Raw genomic sequence first — 23,066 nt, 5'->3', positions numbered from 1 at the left:
GAGCACTGCAGAGAGCACGTGTGCATGTGTGTGCATGTGCGCGTGTGTGTGGGTATGTGTGTGTAGGTATGCTCACACGCACAGGCTCACCTCCCTACCCACCAGGTGCCCCTGGGAGGCTGTGTGTGCTGGGCATGGCTGGTCTCAGAGCAGAGATGTACCAGTGCAGCCTGGCCCAGCCCAGGCTTATACAGGCAGCATGATTATGGTGACTTCTGCAAACTCAGTTGAGGTCTGGGGGCTCTGGGGCACCTGAGAGGCACAGCCTCTCTGAGCTCCTCCCATGTTCTTTGATCTTGGAGGAGATGGGAACAGAGTTGTGGGGAGTGAGCGGGAGGTGAAGGTGTAGGCCAGGTTGGGCTGTGTGGTGAAGGATCTCCCAGTCAGGGGCCGCCTCTTGTGGTGGATTACTTGAGGTCAGGAGTTCAAGACCAGCCTGGTCAACATGGTGAAACCCCGCCTCTACTGAAAATACAAAGATTAGCCAGGGGTGATGGTGCACGCCTGTAATTCCATCTACTTGGGAGGCTGAGGCAGGAGAACTTATACTTTGATGTCTGTGGAGTGTGCCAGAACTGGAGGGTCAGAGGTAGCCATGTGTTTAGCTGCCCCAAACTCCTCTCTGGGCCTCTGGGGAAGAATCTAGGTTGGTCAGTGGAGCAGGACCCCAGACTTTGCCCAGTCCTTGGCCTCTCCCTGGCCCTCTTCTTGGCTCCTGGAGAAGACAAGGGCTTGGGAAGGAGAGCAGGCATCCCGGGCACTCCCCTTGCTACTCTCCGCCCTGAGAGTCCAACCTGAGTGTGCAGCCAGTGTGCCTGAGGGAGGGATCCTTGTGGTCCAAGTTGAAGACTCAGTTCTAAAAAGCATGTGGCTTTTGCCATGTCACTTAGCCTAGACCTGAGTTTCCTTCTGTGTCAAATGGGGTAATGAGCCATATCCTACAGCACCAGGTTGTTCGAGGTTAAGGTGACATCAGAGACGTGGAGGTACTTTGAGAGAGGGTATGAATGATGTTATCATCAAAGAATAGCGTGGGTACAGGAGCACATGAGTCACACGCGTGCAGCTCAGTGGAGTTTCACAGCGTGAATAAAACACATTATCAGCACCAGCTCAAGAACCATCATCCCCAGAACCTGGAGTGCCCCTGGTGTCCATTTCCACCCTTACCCGCCCCACAGAGGGCACATCGCCCTGACCCTTACCACTGTGTGTTTATTTCTGCCTGTGTTTGAACTGCACATGGAGGGAGAATGCTGCTGTGAACATTCTTTTGGGGACATATACTTTGATGTCTGTGGAGTGTGCCAGAACTGGAGGGTCAGAGGTAGCTATGTGTTTAGCTTTTTCAAAAAGGCAGTTTCCTAAAGTGGTGATTGTATCGATTTACACTCCCACTAGCAACACACAGAGTTCCTTTATTATACCTGCCCTCCCACACTTGATTTTGTCTAAATCGTATTTAAATTCAAGGAGGGATGATTAATATTTCTTTCTCTGTTGCCTCTGATTTAGATCTTGGAAAGGACTTTGGAACCCGATAGCTCGGATGAAGAGCCACCGCCTGTGTACTCCCCGCCAGCCTACCACATGCACGTGTTCGACCGGCCCTACCCTCTGGCTCCCCCAACTCCGCCTCCCCGGTGAGAATCTGTCATGTCTCAGAGCACAGGGTGGTAGGGAAGAGGATCAGTGGCTGGGGCTGTGTACAAACAACAGGAAACTTGGCTGGACCCCTCAGTATATTCTCCAAGAACAGGCTTCTACTGCAGCAAGAGACATTTTAGCTAGATACCAAGGAGAACTTGCAAAAGGTAAGGATTGCAAGAGCAAACATTTCCTAAATTCCTATTGTAGGCTAGGCAGTGTGTCTCGTACCATATGGGACACAGAGTTAAGTAAAGCTCAGCCTCTGCTTTCTGGGAGCTTATAGTCAAGGGAGATGCCAGAGTAGGAATGACAAACAGGGAATGTGTACTGACACTTCCCCTCCCAAGCCCACAGCAAACATGACTGATTCATCACTGTGCTCTTTCCTGCTGAGTCAAGACAGAGCCTCAGATCCTCCTCAACACAGAACACAGCATTCCCAGCCAGTCATCAGTAATTGATGGAATGGTTAGCTGCCATCCTTGGGCTAGGGATGTTGTGGGGATTTTTAAGCAGTGAGAGCAAGTCTCTTTCATTAAGGTAGTTTGATAACTGGAGGCAGGGAGGTAGACTGCAAGGTCCCTGGAAACTTCTTCCAGGTTAGAGACTCTGTAATTTGGAAGCTTAAAATGAAGCTAGGCTGGGCACAGTGGCTTACGTCTGTAATCCCAGCACTTTGGGAAGCCAAGATGGGCGGATCACTTGAGGTCAGAAGTTCAAGAGCAGCCTGGGCAACATGGTGAAACCCCGTCTCTACTAAAAATGCAAAGATTAGCCAGAGGTGGTGGCGCACGCCTGTAATTCCATCTACTTGGGAGGCTGAGGCAGGAGAACTGCGTGAACCCGGGAGGCAGAGGTTGCAGTGAGCTGAGATGGCACCACTGCATTCCAGCCTGGGCAGCAGAGTGATACTCTGTCTCAATAAATAAATAAATAAATAAGCAAGCTAGTTGCCAACAAGGTCCCATGGGTCTCTGGGGTGCTTGTTTTTCTGGGCTCCACGTTTGTGCTGGGGCTGCTGGAGCTGGGGTGTGGCCTCTTTGCCCTAGAGCTGCTGTTTCTTAGAATGGCTCAGGCCTGGAGTGATGAGGGGGTGCGGAGATGATGCGACAGGGCACCTGCCCCAGTTGGATCTTCCCTTCTCCCCAGAACAGCCCTAGAGCAGTGGTGAACTCTGTTACCACACAAGTATAGCTAGCATTGACTAAGCACCCTTCCAATGCCAGAAGCAGAGCAGGTTCTTTACCTATATCATGACATTTAACGCAGAAGCAGGCACTGTTGTCATCACCCCTATTTATGGACGAGGAAGCTGAGCCTTGAGAGATTCCATAACTTCCCCAAGACTAAGAGCTGGAGTTTGAATCCAGGTCATTCTGACTTAAAGCTAATCACTCTTCACTGCTGTGTCCTGTCACCTCCCGAATGAGAAAAATCTCTGTGATTGCAGCTTAGGGAGCTCATAGAGTCAGTCCTAGAAAGTTACTCAGGGGAGGAGGGAGGGAAGTGTTTTGAGTCAGGGACAGGAACAGAGCTGGGATCTTTATCACGAATGGTACCAGGAGCTGGCAGGCTGTACTGGAGTGGGAGGTGGGGAGTGAGTGAGTGGGTCTGGGTGAGACAGAGGCAGGACTTGCAGCCTGGGATGGTAACAGAGCCCCGGGCTAAATGATTTTTCTTTCTTTGACTTTTTGTTTTTTTGAGTCGGTGTCTCATTGTATCATCCAGGCTGGAGTGCATTGGCATGATCTCTACTCACTGCAACCTCCGCCTCCCAGGTTCAAGTGATTCTCCTGCCTCAGCCTCCCGAGTAGCTGGGATTACAGATGTGCACCACCATGCCTGGCTAACTTTTGTATTTTTAGTAGACGGGGTTTCACCATGTTGCCAGGCTGGTCTCGAACTCCTGATCTCGGGTGATTTGCCCACCTCAGCCTCCCAAAGTGCTGGGATTACAGATGTAAGCCACCGGACCTGCCCCGACCCCCACCTTTTTTTTTTTTTTTTTAATATTCCAAGATATTTTGCAAAAGTTTAGTTTCTGCTAGGCAGAGTGGTTCCACCTGTTTTTCAGAAGGGAAAACTGAGGCCATAAGAGAAAGGAGTTTTTTTTTCTTTAAATAGAAACAGGGTCTCACTATGTTGCCCATGGTGAATTTGAACTCCTGGCCTCTAGCAGTCCTCCCGCCTCAGCCTCCCGAATAGCTGGGACTACAGGGCATACCATCATGCTTGGTTGAAAATACCAGTATAAATGTGGTATGGATATCCATGCCACATCCTCCCTCCCTACTCTGGCTGTGTGTTCAGCCTGCTGTGGGGGCTGGGTGGGGGGGGCCAGGGTGGTACAGTTCAGTGATGGGAGTCCCACTTGGGGGCAAGGTAACCTCAGCACTAGACCAAGGCTCAGGAGACCCTGTGGGCTTTCGACAAGTTACTGCTCTTGCTTGAGGTTCTGGAGCCTGACTTAGGAAATGAAGGTTTTGCTGGGTTGGGAGTGGATGCACTGAGGAGAATTTGACTAGTGGAGTCAGACAGAAGCAGTCTGTTTTCCCCACCCCTTCCTTCACCTGCCTAGCTTAGAATTCTCCAGGTATCTTTGCAATGTGGCCTTTGGCTCATTGCTTGACCTCTCTGAGCTTTGTTTGCCTCCCCTGAAATGGGAATAATAATTTCCACGTTAGCACTGAGGAGGATTGAATGAGATGTGTGTGGAGCACTTAGCACAGTCCCAGTTATAGACCAGATCTATAATCAGTGGTTTACTGCTCCCTCCTGTCCTCCAGCTACACTGGCTGGCCTCTGAGTTTAGCTCTAACATTGAACATTGAGACCAGAGGCGAGGCTTCCCCCAGAGGCCAGTGTTCAGTAGAGGCACGGGTTCCTTTGCCCCAGGATGGCTCTGCTAGACCTGGGCCTCTAGGCCATCTCCAGTGCTTTGTCCAGTCCCTCTATCCAAGACATTCATTTCCAGCATTGACTGAATTGCCTGCTGTGTATGCAGGTGCTGAGCCATGTGTATGATGAGGTGGTGAGTACAGCACTCCTGAACCATGTGTGTGATGTGGAGGTGAATACGGTGCTGCCTGTTTCCCCACACACTGCCAAGGAGATCAGGGTCTAGGGAAGCCCAAGACACAGGGGCAGGGAAGGCTGCCAGGAGAAATTGATGTCCAGGCTGTGACCTGAAGGTCACATTGGCAGTAATGTGGAGAAGCAGAGGACGGGGAGGCGCTCAGGCAAAGGAAGGAGCACATGCAGAGGCCTGGAGGCAGGAAAGAGGGCCCATCTGGGGACCTCCTGGAAGTATCTACCGTTGGGTAAGGCTAGAGAGGTAAGCAGATCAAGGGCCCTGTGGCCTTCCAGGGAGCTTCCATCTTCTCTTTCAGCCAGCCGGGGAGCCATTCAAGGGCCTTAACCTGGAGAGCGACACAATCAGGTTCATGTTTTAGGATTCTTCCTCTGGCTGCTGAGGGAGATCAAATTTGAGTGGGAGAATGGCCTGGCCCCCTTCTGCTACCTCTAGTCACTGGGGTGCCAAGAACCTGCAGATGGGGCAGAGTTTGGGAGCATGGGCATTGGCCTGCTAGGGCACAGAGAGGCAGGGCCACCCCGGGGAGCATGCTTCAAATGTCACGATCCCTGGGCCCAGGTTTTGCCTGGATGATGTGTGTGTCCTGGGACATGGCTTGAACCACCTCTGGACCTCAATGTCCAGTTTTTACCAAAAATTTTACCTGGAAGGCCTGTCTCTGAAATCCCTTTCCATCAGGTCTGATGTTCCATGGGTAAACCTGGGGGTCCGATGGGGCTTGAAGTTGTAGTTTTGGGGTCCAGAGTCAGAGACTCTGGGCTGGGAAATCCTCCCCAGCTTCTCTCTCCTTCCCCTCCCCCAGCCTGTCCTTCCCTCCATCTGTCTGAAAGAAAGACAGTCTCTGAAACCCAGGGGACCCATCCACACAGGCCGCCTGCTGTTTTTCCGTTAAAATTACAGCCTTGGAAGTTTTTTTTTATTTGCGTCTCAGCTCATTTCTGACATTCCTTTCCGACCACAATGGAGTTGCCTGGGCTGCCTGTGCTCAGGGCCCCCTGGCTCACGCAGCTGTGGGCTGACCTCATCTCTACCAGTGCCAGGCAAGGGGCCGGGAGGGGGCTGGGCCTGGCCTTCCTTCAGGACCACAGGCCCAGCAGCAAGGAAACTCAGCTAAGAACAGGGGCCTCCTCCCCCTTGTCCCCTTCTGCACTTGGAGTCCTCATGGCTAGAGGAGTCCAGATGCACCTCTGAGGTTCTCCCTCCGCTGCTTTCCTGGGTGGCTCCGAGGTGTGGTTAAGTTGGGGGTGGGCACCCGTGTCCCAGATGAAGACCCTGAGACCCCAAGAACGGGTAATACCCCTGGCGAGGGTCCCTCCCTGCTGTAGCCTGGGGTGGTCTGCGAGTCCCTGAGAGATGGGGCTTCCTCTCTCCCCATCTCTGGCCTTTGGAGAAAAATGAAGCCTCCAACAGTGGCAGAAGGTGGCAGTGATGTAGAAAAAATTTGGCCTGGGAATGGGAGTCCCGGGTTGTGATGCAAGCTCCTCTCCAGACCATTCCCTCTCCCCCTGTGTCTGTGCAGCCAGAGGATGGACGAGGCGTGCTAGGGTTCCCTTGGCTCCAGTCTTCAAGAGCTGAGCTCCCACCAGGCACTTAGCAGCTGGTTATCCCGTCTGCTGCCGCCCCGCCCCTTCCCCTCGCCCCGCCGCCGGCCACCCGCTCAAAATAGAAAAGGAAAGGAAGTTATTTCCATAGTCAGCTGCAGCCCGGAAAAGCTCCCCTCCAGTGAGGGGGCGGGCGGGATTCCTAGAGCTGGAGACCAAATCAAAGCCAGGCCGGAGGGAGAGCGAGAGCGGCCCCCACCGCCCGGCCCTCGGCTGCCTTCTCAGTGTGCCGTTTCCCTGACTCAGCGGAGCACGTGTCCTGCGGTTGCCACGCTGCAGGCTGCCATGGAGCTGTGGGGAGCTCCTGGCTGGGCTCCGAGCTGCCCTCAGGCCCAGGGCGGTAGGGCGGGAGCCTGGGGGTCAGGGAGGGTGTGTGTGCCACCCCCTCTTCCTCTACTGCCTTGCCCAGCTGTTGGCCCTGCCATGGCACAGAGCTCCTGCCACACACACAACAGGCCTGGAAAGAGTGATCCCAGAGCACCCGGAGAGCGAGATCCCTTCCACACTCACCTCTCCACACACCTTTTCAGAACACTGCTCAGGACACGGCCTCCTGAGGGGCTCCCCAGCACCTGGGCAGGGAGGCAGCAGTTTCTAGCTAAGGAAACCCAGCCCTAGAGGGGAACAGGGGCCCACCTAAGACTACCCCGCCGGCTGGTGGTTGAGCCAGAACTGGAGCTCGGATCTGCTTTACCCTCTGTACGGATCCTGGCGTCCCCATATGCCCCCTCTTCAGCAAACCAACATGCCGCAGGCTGTGGTGCTGGTGGCTTATGTGTCTGTTCCTTTGGACCATACCTGTCACTCAGCACCATGAGCCTGGCACTGTGTAGGTGCTAGGATAGAAGCATGAAAGGGTACAATCCCTGCTGTCTTTAGGGAACATTTGTAAACATCTATAGCTAAATCCACAGAGTTCCACGTGTGTACCATGGCCAGACAGCGCTGAAAGTCTAGAGACCTGGGAGGGCACTGTGACTGGACAGCATGAATGGCTGGGGAGTTCGCTGAAGCTGGTGGAGACATCTCCAGTGATGACACAAAGTGACGGGCATTTGTTCTGGGGGCAGTGGAGGCCATGGGAATCTCTGAGCAGGATCCGACCTGCCTGAGGACCTGGTGTGATGGGGCCAGGAGACCTGGGGTTGGGCTTAATGACTCCCTCTTCCCTGTCACCTCCCATCCCCTAGTATCGACGTGCTGGGCTCTGCAGCCCCTACAAGCCAGAGACGCTATCGGAACTGGAACCCACCACTACTGGGCAACCTCCCGGATGACTTTCTCCGCATCCTCCCCCAGCAGCTGGACAGCATACAGGTAACGGGGGCCGCCCCCCGCCTTCCACTCCCACCTGCCTGTCCAGCATCTCTCTTTGCCCACACAGTTTGTGCCAGCCAGTTTTACTTCCTGATGTTTAAACCCAGGCTGAGCTATTTCTGTTGCCCTGGGTTCGTAGGGAAGGAATGCTGAACTGAAAGCCTCACTTCCTGCATGGGGCTGGAGGTTTCCTGTTCTATCCAGGGAAGGTGACAGCCTAAGGAGGCTGTCTGCTGCAGCAGTCACCTCAGGCTGGAGAGAGGCGGGCATAGGGTGGCCAATGGTGGAGGGCCAGAGCACCCCCCTTCCTCCCTTGGGAAAGGGCCAGAGGTAGCTTCTTGATAGGTGTTGGCATGCCCCAAGGTGCCCCACAGCGGAGCAGGTCCACCCTGAGGCTGCTGGTGCCGGGAGAGGGTTGAGTTTGGGAATCCACGTATAGGCTGTTCCACAGTTTGCAGATTTATTTTCAACACTGTTCAGGTTGTAGATGAAGGTATGAGGTGGTCCGTGGCATGGAGGAAAAATAGTTTTTAGGCTACTGCTGTGTCCTCTGCAGTGAGGGCTCTGACCTGTCCATTGGATTTTGGCTCGCCACCAGGTTCCATTAGGAGGTGTGAGCCTCAGGTGAGGGCTAGAGGATGTTGGACAGGGCGTGTGTGCAACCAGAGGGATGTGGATGTTTGTGCAACATGTACCCTTGTGTATACACGTTCAATATGCTCGCCCCCCTCCTCAGGGTAATGCTGGGGGCCCCAAGCCTGGGAGTGGAGAGGTAGGTCCGCCTGCCATGACTGGGCCAGGGTCCCGAGACCAGGAGAGCCGCTGGAAGCAGTACCTGGAGGATGAGAGGATCGCGCTTTTCCTACAGAATGAGGAGTTCATGAAGGAGCTGCAACGAAACCGTGACTTCCTCCTTGCCCTGGAGAGAGGTGGGCAGTGCCTGCAGCCACTTCTCCCTGGCTGAAGAAGGGAAGTGATGCTGGCTTTAGCCTTGGGGCTCAGGAAAGCACTGAGCTGGGGGCTGAGGGGCCAGGTGCTTTCTGTCCTACTGAGCCTTGACTCCCACCAAGTTATCCCATGGGAGCCTCAGAATTCTGCCTATGAGGACCTGGGTCACTAACCCACCCCTTTCTCCCTCGGGACTCAGAGGAAGAAGGGTGTGCACTCTTAGGCCTTCTTCCCTTTGCACACCTGCTCTGTGCCAGGAACTGGCCTTGGCACAGGGCAGCAGGGAGAAGAGCACTGCCCCTCCTCACAGAGCCCCAGCCCCAAGGCAGGCGTGATGTGTCTGGAGCTCGGGGAACAGAATGACTGGGTTCATGAATGCCAGGGTCGGGGAGGCTCTTGAGTGGAAGACCTTAGAGCAGGGGCTCTGGAACTTTGCAGGTATTTGGGTTGTCTCTGGGTTGGAGACCCTGCTCCCCAGCCTGACTGCCTTTCCCCTGCAGGGTGGGAATGCGTTTGGGATAGAGGAAATGAGAGGGCAGTGGAGCTCTGTCCCTGTGATGGCCACAGCGTGAGAGCTTGTGTGTGTAACCGATGGTGTGTTGGCGGGGAAGGAGCAAGTTGTGCAGGGAGAATGCTGGGCTGAGGCCCAAGCTTAGCCCAGCTCTGCAGCAAAGGTGCTGAAAGGCTCAAGGCCTTTCCGTTTATTTTTTATTGATTTATTTTTTTGAGACAGAGTCTCCCTCTTGTCACCCAGGTTGAAATGCAGTGGCTCAATCTTGGCTCACTGCAACCTCCGCCTCCCAGGTTCAAGTGTTTCTCCTACCTCAGCCTTTCAAGTAGGTGGGATTATAGGCACACACCACTGCACCTGGCTGATTTTTGTATTTTTGGTAGAGATGGGGTTTCACCATGTTGGCCAGGCTGGTCTCGAACTCCTGACCTCAGGTAGTCTGCCTGCCTTAGCCTCCCAAAGTGCTGGAATTACAGGCATGAGCCACCGCCCCTGGCCGAGCCTTTCCTTTTAAATGAGGGAGTTTGAACTCTACAATTTCTCCGAGTCTTTTAATTCTGACATTTGAGATGGCTGTCAGGCAGTAGTTTCTTTTACTGCTGGTTCTTTGAGAGCGGGTAGATGTTGTGTGCACTCATATTTTGGGTGCTCGTGTGTGCTCATGTGCGATTTGGGGACTTAGCCTCTAGCAAACTACTGTGTCCCAGCCCAGCCTGCCCCTGGGAGCCCAGGAGCTAACCTCCTTGACCTATGAATGTGGTCCTTTTCCAGATCGATTGAAATACGAATCCCAGAAATCTAAATCCAGCAGCGTGGCTGTCGGAAATGACTTTGGCTTTCCGTCTCCTGTCCCAGGTAACTTTGCCTTCTGGGGAAGAAAACCTAGAGGCATGGGAGGGGGGGCTCATACCCAACTTTGCTTTGCATATTTGGAGTTTGGGAGTAGGGTGAAAAAACAGATTGTGGGAGGGGGCGTGGGCCTCCTCAGCAGGCTGGTGGGGCCACTTCTCCCCACACCTCCATATCCACTCCATTTAGTTGCTCTGGGGTCTTTCCAATCCAGCCACTGCTGGGCTTCTGAGCCCCCATTTGTGATCAGATAACATAGGCTGGCTGAACTCTCAACCTATGCCTTGAGTATAGGCTAGTCAAGGACACATGGCCAGGTGCAGTGGCTCACACCTGTCACCCCAACACTTTGAGAGGCCGAGGCAGGTGGATTGCTTGAGCCCAGGAGTTCAAGACCAGCTTGGGCAACAAAGTAAGTCCCCCTGTCTCTACCAAAAAAGTGCCAAAAATTAGCTGGGCATATTGGCATGTGCTTGTAGTCCCAGCTACTCAGGAGGCTGAGGTGGGAGGATCACTTGAGCCCAGGAGGTTGAGGCTGCAGTGAGCTGTGATTATGCCACTGTACTCCAGCTTGGGTGACAGAGTGAGACCCTATCTCCAAAAAAAAAAAAAGAAAGAAAGAAAAGAAAAGGACTCCAAAATGCCTTATGGTGGGACTCAGAGACTGATAACTCTTGGTCTGTGTCCTGAGGAAGTTTATGGTCTTGTAAGGAGAAATGCCCAGAAAACAGGTAGAACAAACTAGCACAAAGCTGAGGACTTACTGATTTTAGCAAATGCATGGAAAAAAAGGAGGGCAGGATTAATCTGGGGAGTTGACTCATTCATTCATGACGTAGCTGGAGAATATCTCCCATCTGTTGGGCCCTGCTCTAGGTGTTGGAGGAAGAGGAATTTCTAGCTTTGTGTACAAGGTGGTGGGAAGTAAGAATTGCTGGTAAAGAGGGCCAGGCTCTTCTGCTCAGAAGCTCTAATGGCTGAAGGAGGGTTGGATGGGGGTGAGGGGTAGCAGTGCTCCTGGGATGCACAGACTACTGGGTTGAGCCACAGCTGGGAATGACGACCTGGTGCCTGTGTGCGAACAGTGGCCCCTCGTCGGTCAGTGTCCCCTGCCCCACGCGTACACAAGCCGCCCGCCTCGGAGAAAGGCTCTTGCCTGGAATAGACCTTGCATCATGCAGTGGAGTTGGCGGTGGAGGAGCAAAGGGATGGGGAGCTGAGCTGACCCCGGCTTGAAGGGAGAAAATCCTGTGGAACTGACTCATAAGCAGCAGGTTGGGCGCTTAGGCCTCAGCAGATGTGCAGCTGGGAGTTTTAAGCAGGAGCCTCTTGTCCTTGATCCTGAATTAACTAGAGATACTGGGGCTGCTGAGATGGATCAGAATGACTCAAAGGGGACTTAGCAGGCAAGGTGACTGGGGATTAACCAAGTTGCAGGATAGAGAGCAGGGGTCTCAGAAAGGCAGCAAAAGACCCAAGCGGATGCTGAGCGAGCCCGGGAGACTGTGGCCGGCAGAGTTCTGACTCCAGGACTAGTCCCATTCTATTCCTACTCATTGTCTAATAGCTAATAGCCAGAAACCCTGTGGCTGGGAGGGAGCAGTAGATGGGCTTACCCTGGCAGGAAGGACAAGGGACTTGCTACAGGTGAATGTTGGCTCTGAACCAGCACCTCATTTGACTGTCACATGAATGTCAGGGTGCAGGAGGCCCCTCGTGTGCTGGTGAAGGTTTCACAGCCAACTCTGGGTGCAGCGGGAGCCTGATATGTAGTGCTTGGTGACCTCCGTGGTGGAAATACTCCCAAGGTACCACAGTGATGTCATGAAACATGGAGTTGGTCAGAGTGTGGACAGTTGGGAGCAGACACGAGCCAGCTCTCCGCACACACAGTAGGCCACTAAACCCTCCCCATTTTTACGGAGGAGGAAACGAAGTCCACAAGGGGAAAGAGGAGCTCCTGGAACTCCACATCCTCCTTGCCTTAAACTCTCTCCTGGTCAGGGAAGAAGCCTGTTCTTTCTTTGCATTTGTCCTGAGATGGGTGGGTATGGCTGGGACAGCGGCCATGGCTGGCCACACTGGCCAGCCTTCAGCAGGTGTCTCCTTCCAGGAACTGGCGACGCCAACCCCGCTGTGTCTGAAGATGCCTTATTCAGGGACAAGCTGAAACACATGGGAAAATGTGAGTCCCGCTCAGGCCCCGCTTCCCTCCCCAGCTCTTCTGAGACAGGCCCTGTGGCCTCCCAGGAGTAAGGGAGCCCTCCAGAATGTGTAATGCAGCTGACTCTTGGTGAACCAGTGACATTTTCATCACAGGCTGGCTCCCTCAGCCTTCCTACCTCACTTCCCTCTACAGCTGAGTCTAGAAACAAATTAAAGTTTTAAATCCTCTTGAGCCAGATGTCTGCAGAAAAATAACGTGCCGCACATGCTCTCACTGCAGTCCTCATGTTCACGTTCTCTGTGACTTGAGGAGGCTTGGCCGGAGCTGACTGCACAGAGAGGCCCTTGCTAAGCCTCTGTGGGAGTGGAGGACCTCTTTCCACAAAGTCCTACCAGCCTTGAATGCCCCCTTCCCTCCCCCTCACCTCCCCGCCACACAGACCCACAGCCATGTGTGAATGAGGCTACGATCCTCTCAGGCTCCATTTCAGGGAAAATCTCGGATTAGTCATGGAAATCCCAGAACCAACTTTGGAGGTGGCTAGGGGAGGGGCGGGAAGGCGGTGGCGGTGAGAAAGCGAGCCAAGATGCATTGCAGTGTGTTGCAGCTGGGAAGGGAATACTCGGATCTTGAGCCGCCTGCAGTCCCTGGGCCTGGCTCAGGGTGTCCTGTGCTGCCCCTGCAGGCTGACTCAGGATGCAGCCTCTCACTCCTGGGGTGGTATCCTCAGGGATCTGTGATTCCTGTCACCTCTCCCTCCCCAACTTCCACCCTTGCCTGCCCCCTGCTCCCACTCCAAGGGGTCTTGGTCCTGCCCTGGCCTTGCCCACACCTGGGAGGAGGCCATCTGGTGTGCTGGCTGCCAAGAGAATGACTCACAGGTCTCTCTGCCCCCAGCCACCCGGAGGAAGCTGTTTGAACTTGCCCGAGCCTTCTCAGAGAAGACCAAAATGAGGAAGTCAAAGAGGAAACACTTGTTGAAGCATCAGTCGTATCCTTTCCAGCCTGCCACTGGTGGGGGTGGTGGAAGCCAAGGGCTACGGAGCAAGACCCCTGCTGAACTCCCTGCAGCTGTGCCCTCCCCTAGGAGTGGGACGAGGCTCTGTGGCCTTCCCTTCCTCCTCCCCTTCCCTCCGTGAGCTTGGCCACCAATCCACTGCCCATCTCTCGTTGCCAACCAGGGACCAGACCTGGGGACTAGGGCAGCAGCTCCTATCTCCCTTCTGTAGGCCCAGAAGTTGTCCTATAACTTTTTTTGGTCTGAGGTCATGTACTTCTTGGGAGAAAAAGTGGTTCTTCCATCAAAATCAAACCTTCCCCTCATTTCTCTAGTTGAACTAGTGCACGAGTCCTCCTCACTCCAAGCATGTTGGCCCCTACCTTCCTCGAGTAGAAATACGGCTTTGCACATTTTTACCCGAACTCCTATTCATGCTTCTCAAACAGGGCCTAGGATAGCAGAGACTCAGCAGCCAGAGGGAAACAGGGAGGAAGTTTTTTCTCCATCCCCAGAGATGTAAGCGGGGTGAGAGTGTCAGGGCCTGGCCACACCACTGACCTCAGGGAAAGGAGCCCGGGGGACAGTACTAGGGGTGTGGGGGGTCAGGTGGGTGTGTCAGATACCTCCAGAGCCTTGAGGGGTGGGGCAGAGAGTGGGTGGGACTGGGAGGACTAGGGCAGTGTCCTCTCATCCCTGGGACGGTTTTCCTGAATGGCCTGGCAGGCTGGGGGCTGCCGCGTCAACAGCCAACCTCCTGGATGATATGGAGGGCCATGCGTGTGGTGAGGCTGGAGGGGAGTCATAGGCTCCAACTTCTCTATGATTGGTGATCTCCCAGCAGAGTTCCTGGGTGTTTCATGGGAGCACCCACCCTGTCCCTTGGAGGAGCACACTGCGGGTTGGTGGGCAGGTGACCCAAATAAATGGATCCCCCCTACTTGGTTGACATCGCCTCTCCCTTCCTGCAACCCCCGAAAGGGGACCCTACCCTACTTCCATCTAGATGTGTATCTGTAGCATGAAGTGCCAGGTACTGTTTCTGGGGAATATTCTCTTGGGTGTGAAGTGGCAGACAGCCCTACCCCCTTGGGGGACCCTCAGCCTGAGAACCAAGCACTGGGCAGCTTCCGTCTCTGGGCCCAGAGGCTTCTCAACTTTCACCCGTCCCTTCCAAAGGCCACGTGGGCCAGAAGACTGCCTCAGACCCTACTGGGCCCGCAGCTGATCCTTGATCCTCATGCCATATTCGAGGGTCAGGAGACATCCAGAAACAAGGACCGGAAGGGCCTTGGAGGTCATCTAGATAGGCCAGCTTTTCCATCCCTTTTATAGATGAGGAAATTGAGGCTCAAAGACGAGGGGAGAACTTGTCCAAGGTCTCAGAGCTCAGTGGTGGACCTGGCCAGCACCTGAGTGTCCTGCTGCCTCTCTCCCTGGACCCATGAATCATCCACCTGGGGGGATCTTCATGGGCCCCAAATGAAGGGGGCAGAGAGAGTCGGGTCAGCTGTCTTGCCCAGTCTGGGGGCCGTGCCTGAGCGAGGCCCTGCAGGGTAGAGGATGAGGCAGCTTCCCTCTCCTTTTCAGACGAAGACTTCCGGGGAAGGCGTCAGGAGGCGCCCAAGGTGGAGGAAGGCCTGCGAGAAGGACAGTAAGAGGTAAGGCCTGGAGCCATAGCTACCCAGGGACTGCCCAAGGCCAGGACCCCCCACACTGTGCACCCCATGTGTCCTCCTAGGTGTCCAGAGGCGCTGGGTTCAGGCAACTGGGTAGTACAGGCCCCACGTGTCTTCCCTCATAGTTGTGGCAGGGACACGGGAGTGGGAACTAGTCCATTGCATGTCTTTTTTGGTTATTTATTCATTTGACAAAAGATAAGCACACCTGCCTATGACAGATGCTGAGAACAGGAAAGCAAAATCAGCTTTGACCTTGAAGAGTTTACAGTCCAGTTGAGAAGACAGTCCAGGACACACATAGCACACCAAGAGGACAATTTAAGAAAAACTGGCTGGGCACGGTGTCTCATGCCTGTAATCCCAGCACTTTGGGAGGCCGAGGTGGGTGGATCACCTGAGGTCAGGAGTTCAAGACCAGCCTGGCCAATATGGTGAAACCCTGTCTTTGCTAAAAAATACAAAAATTATCCTGACGTGGTGGCACGCACCTGTAATCCCAGCTACTTGGGAGGCTGAGGCAGGAGAATCACTTGAATCTGGGAGGCGGAGGTTGCAGTGAGCCCTGAGATCACGCCATTGCATGCCAGCCTGGGTGACAAGAGTGAAACTTCATCTCAAAACAACAACAAAAAAACGAAACAAAAGAAAAACTGAGGTAGTCTCAACCCGACTATGCACACACAGAGCTCTTTCCAGCCCCCTGCTTGGGTTGGGTGGGCTGCGATCTGCCACACCAGGATGAGGAAAACCCTCCTGAGGCAGCAGTTTCTGGCTGAAGCCCCGGGCCTCCAAGCCACTTCTCCTCTCTTCCTGTGCACCCTCTTGGGGAGAAAGAGAAAATGCCAAGGCCTCCTCCAGGACTTGGCCAGGACAGCTGTCCCTCTTCCAGCCCCCCTTTCCCATGGGAGAGGAGAAGCTGCCCGGCCTTCCCCAGCCACTGGTCTAGTCCCAGTGGGCAGCATCTACAAGGCTTTCTTGAGTTGATGGCGTGGCAGGTATGGCCCTGTGGCAGACCGTGGAGAAATACTCGCCTGCCTCAGGATAGTCACAATGGAGGGAAACCAGGAATAAGTAAATACAAGTGTCCTCTCCCCTCTGCCTGGGCAGCTGGCCCCCACACCTGTTCCACCTGACTCCCTACCACATCTACCAGGCACTGCAGCCCCTTCCATTCCCCTCACGCTTTCCTCAAACACAGAGCCGCAGCCCACTTCCCACTGACCTGGAATGCCCAGATAGAACCTGCCAGGGAAACGCCTCCACTGTCGCCCCACGCTGCTACTGTCTCCACGTCCTTCTCCTTCCTACTGGTCCCCAGGGAAAACAGGTCCTGTCCAAACCACGCCTACATCAGAACCTTGCTCATCATTCATTCATTCATTCATTCACTCATTCATTCATTCATTCATTCATTTTGAGATGGAGTCTCCTTCTGTGGCCCTGGCTGGAGTGCAATGGCACAATCTTGGCTCACTGCAAGCTCCGCCTCCCGGGTTCACGCCATTCTCCTGCCTCAGCCTCCTGAGTAGCTGGGACTACAGGCACCCGCCACCATGCCCAGCTAATATTTTGTATTTTTTTAGTAGAGACGGGGTTTCACCATGTTAGCCAGGATCATCTTGGTCTCCTGACCTCCTGATCCGCCCACCTCGGCCTCCCAAAGTGCTGGGATTACAGGAGTGAGCCACCGCGCCCGGTTATTTATTTATTTATTTATTTATTTATTTATTTATTTATTTATTTTGAGACAGATTCTCTGTTGCCCAGGCTGGAGTGCAGTGGCGCAATCTCAGCTCATATGCAACCTCCGCCTCTCAGGTTCAAGCAATTCTTCTGCCTCAGCCTCCCGGGTAGCTGGGATTATAGGCACCCACTATCATGCCTGGCTAATTTGTTTTTGTATTTTTAGTAGAGAAGGATTTTCGCCATGTTGGCCAGGCTGGTTTCAAACATCTGACCCCAGGTGATCCGCCCACCTGGACCTCCCAAAGTGCTAGGATTACAGGTGTGAGCCACTGCACCTGGCCTTATCTATTTCTGTCCTAGGACTTCCAGCTTGTCCCTTTCCAGCTTGTTCCGCAAGTTGACATCCTCTTCCTCCTCCCCTTAAACACCAGGGGTCCTTGAGTCTCCCTTGCTATCCTCCTTCATCCTTTACAGGCTGACAGGCCCTCCCATCATCCAGATTGACTCGGAGGTTACCCAGCAGCTCAAGGCCTTAGCCTATTCTGCATTCTTCTGGTGTTCTTACACACACACTCCCCTGATCTTTCCTGAAACTGCCCTTCCTTGGCTCCTGTGACCCCACGAAGCCTGGTTCTCCTTCCTCTGACTGGCTCTCCTTGTTGCTCTGCCCTCGACCCTCTTTGAAGTCTTCTCACTGCCCACTCCGGCAGTGCCTCCGCCCTCTTTTATAGTACCAGCAACACTTCTGTGCATCTGGCTCCTACATCTGAATCTCCATCGCAGTTAGGCTTCCAGAGCCGCTTCGTGTCCCCAGCTGCACCCAAGATTTTCTTTTCAGCCTTGGGTGGCAACTCAGTCTCTCCTGCTGACTGGCCCCTTTCATTCTCTTTTCTATTCCTTCTATTACCACCCTGATAGATGCTCATCACCTAGGTCGCAGCCCTGTTCTCTTCACCGCCTTTAGCTACTCTGATTATCCCACCACCAAAACACCACTTTAGTTCCATTTCTCCTGTGCTCTTTGAATAAATCTTTTTTTTTTTCTATTTTTTTTTTTTTTTGAGATGAAGTCTTACTATGTTGCCCAGGCTGGAGTGTAGTGACGCAATCTCCGCTCCCTGCAACCTCCCCCTCCCAAGTTCAAGCCATTCTCCTACCTCAGCCTCCTGAGTAACTGGGATTACAGGCACGCCCCACCACGCCTAGCTAATTTTTGTATTTTTAGTAGAGACGGGGTTTCACCATGCTGCTCAGGCTGGTCTTGAACCCCTGACCTCATGATCCGTCTGCCTTGGCCTCCCAAAGTGCTGAGATTACAGATGTGAGCCACCGTGCCCAGCCTGAATGAGTCTTCTGAGTAAAGTCTTAGGATCTCTTCAGCTTGGTGTCTGAGGCCTACCAGGTTCTGCCCCCAGTTTACTTTTTTCCACCTACAGATCTCTGTGGCCTAGCTCTCTTGAGCTATGACATATTAGAATGGGCCAGGTACCCTCCCACCTTGAAGCCCTCCCCTATAGCTGCTTCCCCCCTAGGATTCCATTCCTCCACTCCATCTCCTGCTGCCAGAGTCCCTGCAGCTCCGCAAGCTGGAATGGTTCTAGGAATTCGAATGGCGGGGATGACCCAGGCAGAGTTATACGGTTGACCTCAAGTCCCTGGAGAAAGGGGAGGGCTTAGGTCTTTGGTAACTTCTCCCAAAACTGTCTCTCCAGGAACCAGTGACCAGGAAAGACCATTGGGCTCCTTTGAAAAAGACTCCTCCCATCCCCTTTTTCCCCCTGCCAGATGCCAGCAGCTCTTCCTTGCCAGAGATGATCTGAACCGGTGGGGGCAGCTGGAAAGCAACACTGGCCCCCAGCTGAAGGGCCCAGCTGCAGCCGGACAGATGGTGCTTGAGAACCAAGGCCCAGTGATCCTCCAGCCACAGTCCAGCCCAACCACTGCCACTTTCCATGGGACTTAGAACTTCGGAGTTGCTGCCTTGCAATTGGAGGAAGGACCTGGGGCCCCTAGAGGCAGCAGCCAATTACAGCTCCTTTTGTAGCCAGGCGTTCCTATGGTCAATGAGTGGAAATGCAGGAACCAACCTCCCTTAAAAAAAAAAAAAAAAAAAAAAAAAATCCAGAAAGCAGATAAAAATTGGAATATGGAAAAGGGCAAGATGACCCCACCAGAGGCTCTTTGGCCAGAAGGTGGAGTCCCTGCCTCCCTCCGTTCCCTATCTGTCCTATCACAGACTCTGCCTGACCCCTGTCCTCTTCCTCAGCTCCCTCCAGGCACTTGGGTCCCTCCCTTCCAGGGTCTCCCATATCTCAGCCTTCCCCCAGGGCTGCTGGCCCAGCACACAAGCCCTGCACCCAGCCTGGGTGGGAGGTCCCCGGCCAGTCCCCCAGGCACTCTGAAAAGCTATGGGCTGCTGCAGAGAGCATCTCCTGACTGCCCCATCTGGCCTCATCAGGCTGCTGCTGTTGGGGATGGGCTCACTCTCAGCAGCTCCCCATCACACAGCAGGGATGGGGAGGGTGGCCACCCCAGGGTGGCAGGGTCTTTAATTTGGCACCAGACAAAAGCCAGTTCTGGAGTCACACCACAGTGGGGGCTCACGGGGACTCTTGACTCTCCAGCTGGACTGGAAGCCCAGCTGTCCGAGGGTGGACAGCAGTGGGCCCTGGAGTGACCCCTTTGAGCAGGTAGCAGGGCTGAAGAGCAAGGCGGAAAGGCCGCCAGCCTGGGTGGGAGCGCCTAGGGCAGAAGGGCTTGCTGGGTGCCCCTGAGAAGGGCGGGTGATCTGAGGAGGAGAACTCCGATTCTAGGAAGTCTTACACGGCACCCACCACTGCCACGGGGAGGGAGGCTGCCCAGCCCGTGGCCCCGCCCTGGACATGGGAGCGCGCAGACCTTCTGGAGAGCCGGGAAGCCTAGGCAGGCACGAGGCTTCGGCGCGGCTTCGGGAGGTTAGGAGTAGGATCCGATCCTTGGCGCGGCCCTGGTGGCCTCAGTGACCCCAAGATCACAAGGGCGTAGCGAAGGCGAGCCGACAATTGCACCTCGTCCCACCCACCCTGCCCGGACTCCCGACGCCGAGCTTCCCCTCTCTGGGGAGGGCCGGGACGCGCCGCCGCCGCCGCCGAGCGTGACCAAGTTTGGAAACTCGCACGGGGCCGGGACGCTGGCTCGGGGGCCTTGCCGAGGAGCGGCCGCCCCCTCCACTGGTCCTCGCGCCAGGCCTGGGGTCCTGGAGGGAGGGGAAGGTCTCCGAGGAGTGCCTCGGGTCCCCAGCTCGAGTTCCCGACGGGTCTCTGAGCCTTCCCCGCGCCAGGACCGCGCCAGGACCGGGCGCACTGCGGGGAAAGCCCCAGCCCCACGTCTGTGAGTGTTGCTTGTTATTTTTTTTCCTCCTATGTGTGGGTTTTTTCTTGGAGCTGTTTCATAGGAATTCCTGTAATAAAGAGTTGGTGTTCTCTTGGTGCTCTGATGTGGCCAGCGGCGTGGGCTGGATCCTCCTGCTCCCTCCTCCCTCCCCGCCTGGGGCAGGGTTTGTCCCCTGGAGCCCCGCGTCGCATTCCTAGGGTACCCCTGCCTTGCCTCGCCCATTCACCTGCAGCGTTCTCCGACTGCACTCTCGAGGTGACACCTGTGGCACCGCTGCACCGCTGCACCGCATCCTTGCCGACCGGCCATCTATGTCTAGCGCTGTCGCCTTCCTGTTTGGCCCAGAACAGTAAACCGCTTGCTGATAGGCAAGGGAAACACCCCTATGGGGAAAGCCAGTCTGTTGCGAAAGCTCCAGACGGCCATCTCCCTAAATAAACAGCTTCTGGATTAAAGGCAGACTGGAGGCTGCAGGGAAGTGCAATTGCAGACTTCAAAGGGAACTCAGAGATCGCCCGGTTGATACATCTCTCCTTCCTCCTCCTCTCCAGCTCAGCTGGACTACCCCCCATCCTCCACCACAGGGACAGGGCCCTCGCTGCCAGAAGAGGAAGCTGGTGCTGTTTCCAGACAGGGCAGTTCTCAAGGTCGAAGTTTTTCCTTGTGTTGAGCCAACGGCCTTCTAGGGCTTCCAACCACACGTCCTGCTCCTGGGCTCTGGGTCACCATTGCCAAGGCTGCCTCTCTTGCCCCTGATGCCATGTTTCAGCTCAGTGGCCTCACCCTCTGTCTTCCCTGACAACTCATGTGCTTCCTGCACTCCCTGAGGGGGCCTCGCCACCCATCAGGGTCTGGCCCCACCCCCATGTCAGACCCAGGGGGCTTGTAAAATGGCACACCTGGGACAGGGTGATGCTCCACATGAGCTGTTCTGAGCAAACCAGGATTATCCTCTAGCCCTGGTTCTCTGCATCGTATTCATTGCCTGGGAAGCTGTTCCATATGCCGATTCTCAGTCCCATCCGAGAGCTACTGAGTCGGAAACTCTGGGGGTGCAGCCCAGCAACCTGTGATTCTGATGCACACCACAGTTTGGGAATCATGGTACCAGGCCAGTACCTAGCACTGGCTGTACAGAATTACTTGAGTAGCTTTAAAAAAAATCCTGGCCAAGACCAGGCTCGGTGGCCACACTTATAATCCCAGCACTTTGACAGGTTGAGGCAGCAGGATCGCTTGAGCCCAGGAATTCAAGGCCAACCCGGGCAACAAAGTGAGACCCACCCCGCAAACCCCGCATCTCTAAAAAAAAAAAAAAAAAAAAAAAATAGCAGAGTTGGTGGTACACACATGTAATCCCAGCTACACGGGAGGCTGAGGTGGGAGGATCGCTTGAGCCCAGGAGGTCGAGGCCGCAGTGAGCTGTGATCATGCCACTGTATTCCAGGCTGGGTGACACAGCAAGACCCTGTCTCAATTAAAAAAAATAGATCCTGGCCAGCCCTTGTGGTTCATGCCTGTAATCCCAGCACTTTGGGAGGCCAAAGTGGGAGGACTGTTTGAGGTCAGGAATTTGACGTTACAGTGAGCTATAATTGAGCCACGGCACTCCAGCCTGGGTGGCAGAGCAAGACCTCATCTCTATTAAAGAAAAAAAATCCTGATGTTCAGTACCCTAGACCAATTAAATCAACTATGGGCTTTTTTGTTTTTTGTTTTTTTAAAGCTCCCAAGGTAATTAAATTTGCCATCAAGTTTGAGGACCAGCCCACTTGGCAATCTGTTAGGTGTTTTATATTAGCCCGTTTGATCTTGCCCAGTAACGATCACTTTACGGATAGTATAATTACAGTTCAGAGACGTTAAGTAACTTATCCAAGATCACAGAGCTAGAATGTCATGAGGACAGAAAAGGAGGCCGAGGGCTGCCTGACTCCAAAACTTGTGTTGCCTCCTCTGCACCCCCGCTGCTCAAAGTGTGCTCTGTGGACCAGCAGCATCGCCATCCCTGGGGAGCTTGTTAGGAATGCTTATCATCAGGCCCCATTCCAGATCTGAATCTGAAACGGGCATGCATTTTAACAAGCCCTTCAGATCATTCTGATACATGCTCAAGTTTAAGAACCACAGTTCCACAATCTGACTACTCACAGCTTGGTCTATGGACCAGCAACATTCTTTATTACCTGGGAGCTTGTTAGAAACAGAATCTCAGGCTCTGCCCCAGCCTTACTGGATCAGAATTTGCATTTTAACAAGCTCTTCAGGTGACTTCTATGCACATTAAAGCTAGAGAAACACTGCTCTAGAACACTGGTCCTCAAACTTGCTGTACATTAGAATCATTTCTGATGTGTGGGTCTCATTCCCAGAAATTCTGATTTAATTGGTTTGGGATTTAGCCTGAGAATCAGAGTGTAAAATCCCAGGTGCTTCTAATATGCAGCAAGTTTGAGACCCTTACACCATTTTGCCTGTTAGTGTAGATGACACTGGAGATGACTGTAATCAGAGAGAGAAAGAGAGGGAGAATGCTTACCAGGTCTACCAAGGAGTGCAGGAGATGAAGCCTCTGCTGGAGCCCCTGACTCCTGGTTAAAGATGGCTGTGGGTCCAGGGATAGGGACAGGCTGGACCAGATTGACTGCCTTAGCCACCTACCCTCACGCTGCTTGCTCATCTGCAAGTGCTGAGCTCCTGGTATCCACAAGGTGATACCTGCAGATTTATCCTCTGCAAAAATGCAGAGCTGGACTATCTGAAGTCTGGTCCAGCCAGGGCCCCTTCCCCATCTTGATGATGCTCTGATGTCCTCAGGGATCAATCCCAACTTGAAAGGCGATCATGGGTCTGGAAAATGCTGTGCCCACAAGAATTGGCCTGGTTATTACCAGGCTGGGGTCTCAACCCTCCCTCTGTTTTCTTGAAGCAACTGGTTGGAGATAGGGTCTGGGGGAAAAACAGGAGAATTTGCTCTGAAGAATGAAGGAGGCAGGCAAGGTATGATAGGATGAAGATGGTAGCTCTTTATCGAGTGTTTATTGTGTGCCAGACACTCTCCTAGGGTACTTTACATGCATTTTTTCACCGAATCCTTCACAACAATTATATGAAATCAGTATTACTACTTGTGTCTCACACAGAGATGTTAAAGGCCTTGCTCAACATCTACCCTCAGTAAGAGGTGGTAGG

General features: G+C 54.0%; 1 protein-coding gene across 1 annotated transcript in view; it reads left to right on the top strand.

Annotated features, from left to right (window-relative positions):
* CUEDC1 (CUE domain containing 1) overlaps window positions 1-19,965 on the top strand; it is a 42,132-nt gene extending 22,167 nt beyond the window's left edge. Inside the window, 9 exon segments of the mRNA XM_017855905.1 lie at window positions 1,516-1,643; window positions 7,536-7,662; window positions 8,399-8,591; window positions 9,893-9,976; window positions 12,084-12,155; window positions 13,035-13,128; window positions 13,861-13,919; window positions 14,725-14,795; window positions 18,288-19,965. Of these exon segments, the coding sequence (XP_017711394.1) occupies window positions 1,516-1,643; window positions 7,536-7,662; window positions 8,399-8,591; window positions 9,893-9,976; window positions 12,084-12,155; window positions 13,035-13,128; window positions 13,861-13,919; window positions 14,725-14,792 (825 nt within the window). The 3' untranslated portion in view covers window positions 14,793-14,795; window positions 18,288-19,965.
* Window positions 19,966-23,066: the final 3,101 nt, after the last annotated feature.

This window comes from Rhinopithecus bieti, unplaced genomic scaffold (genome assembly GCF_001698545.2).
Source record: "Rhinopithecus bieti isolate Rb0 unplaced genomic scaffold, ASM169854v2 scaffold_41709, whole genome shotgun sequence".
Lineage (NCBI taxonomy): Eukaryota > Metazoa > Chordata > Mammalia > Primates > Cercopithecidae > Rhinopithecus > Rhinopithecus bieti.
The sequence above is the reverse complement of the archived record's forward strand: the minus strand, read 5'-3'. Positions and strand labels throughout refer to the sequence as shown.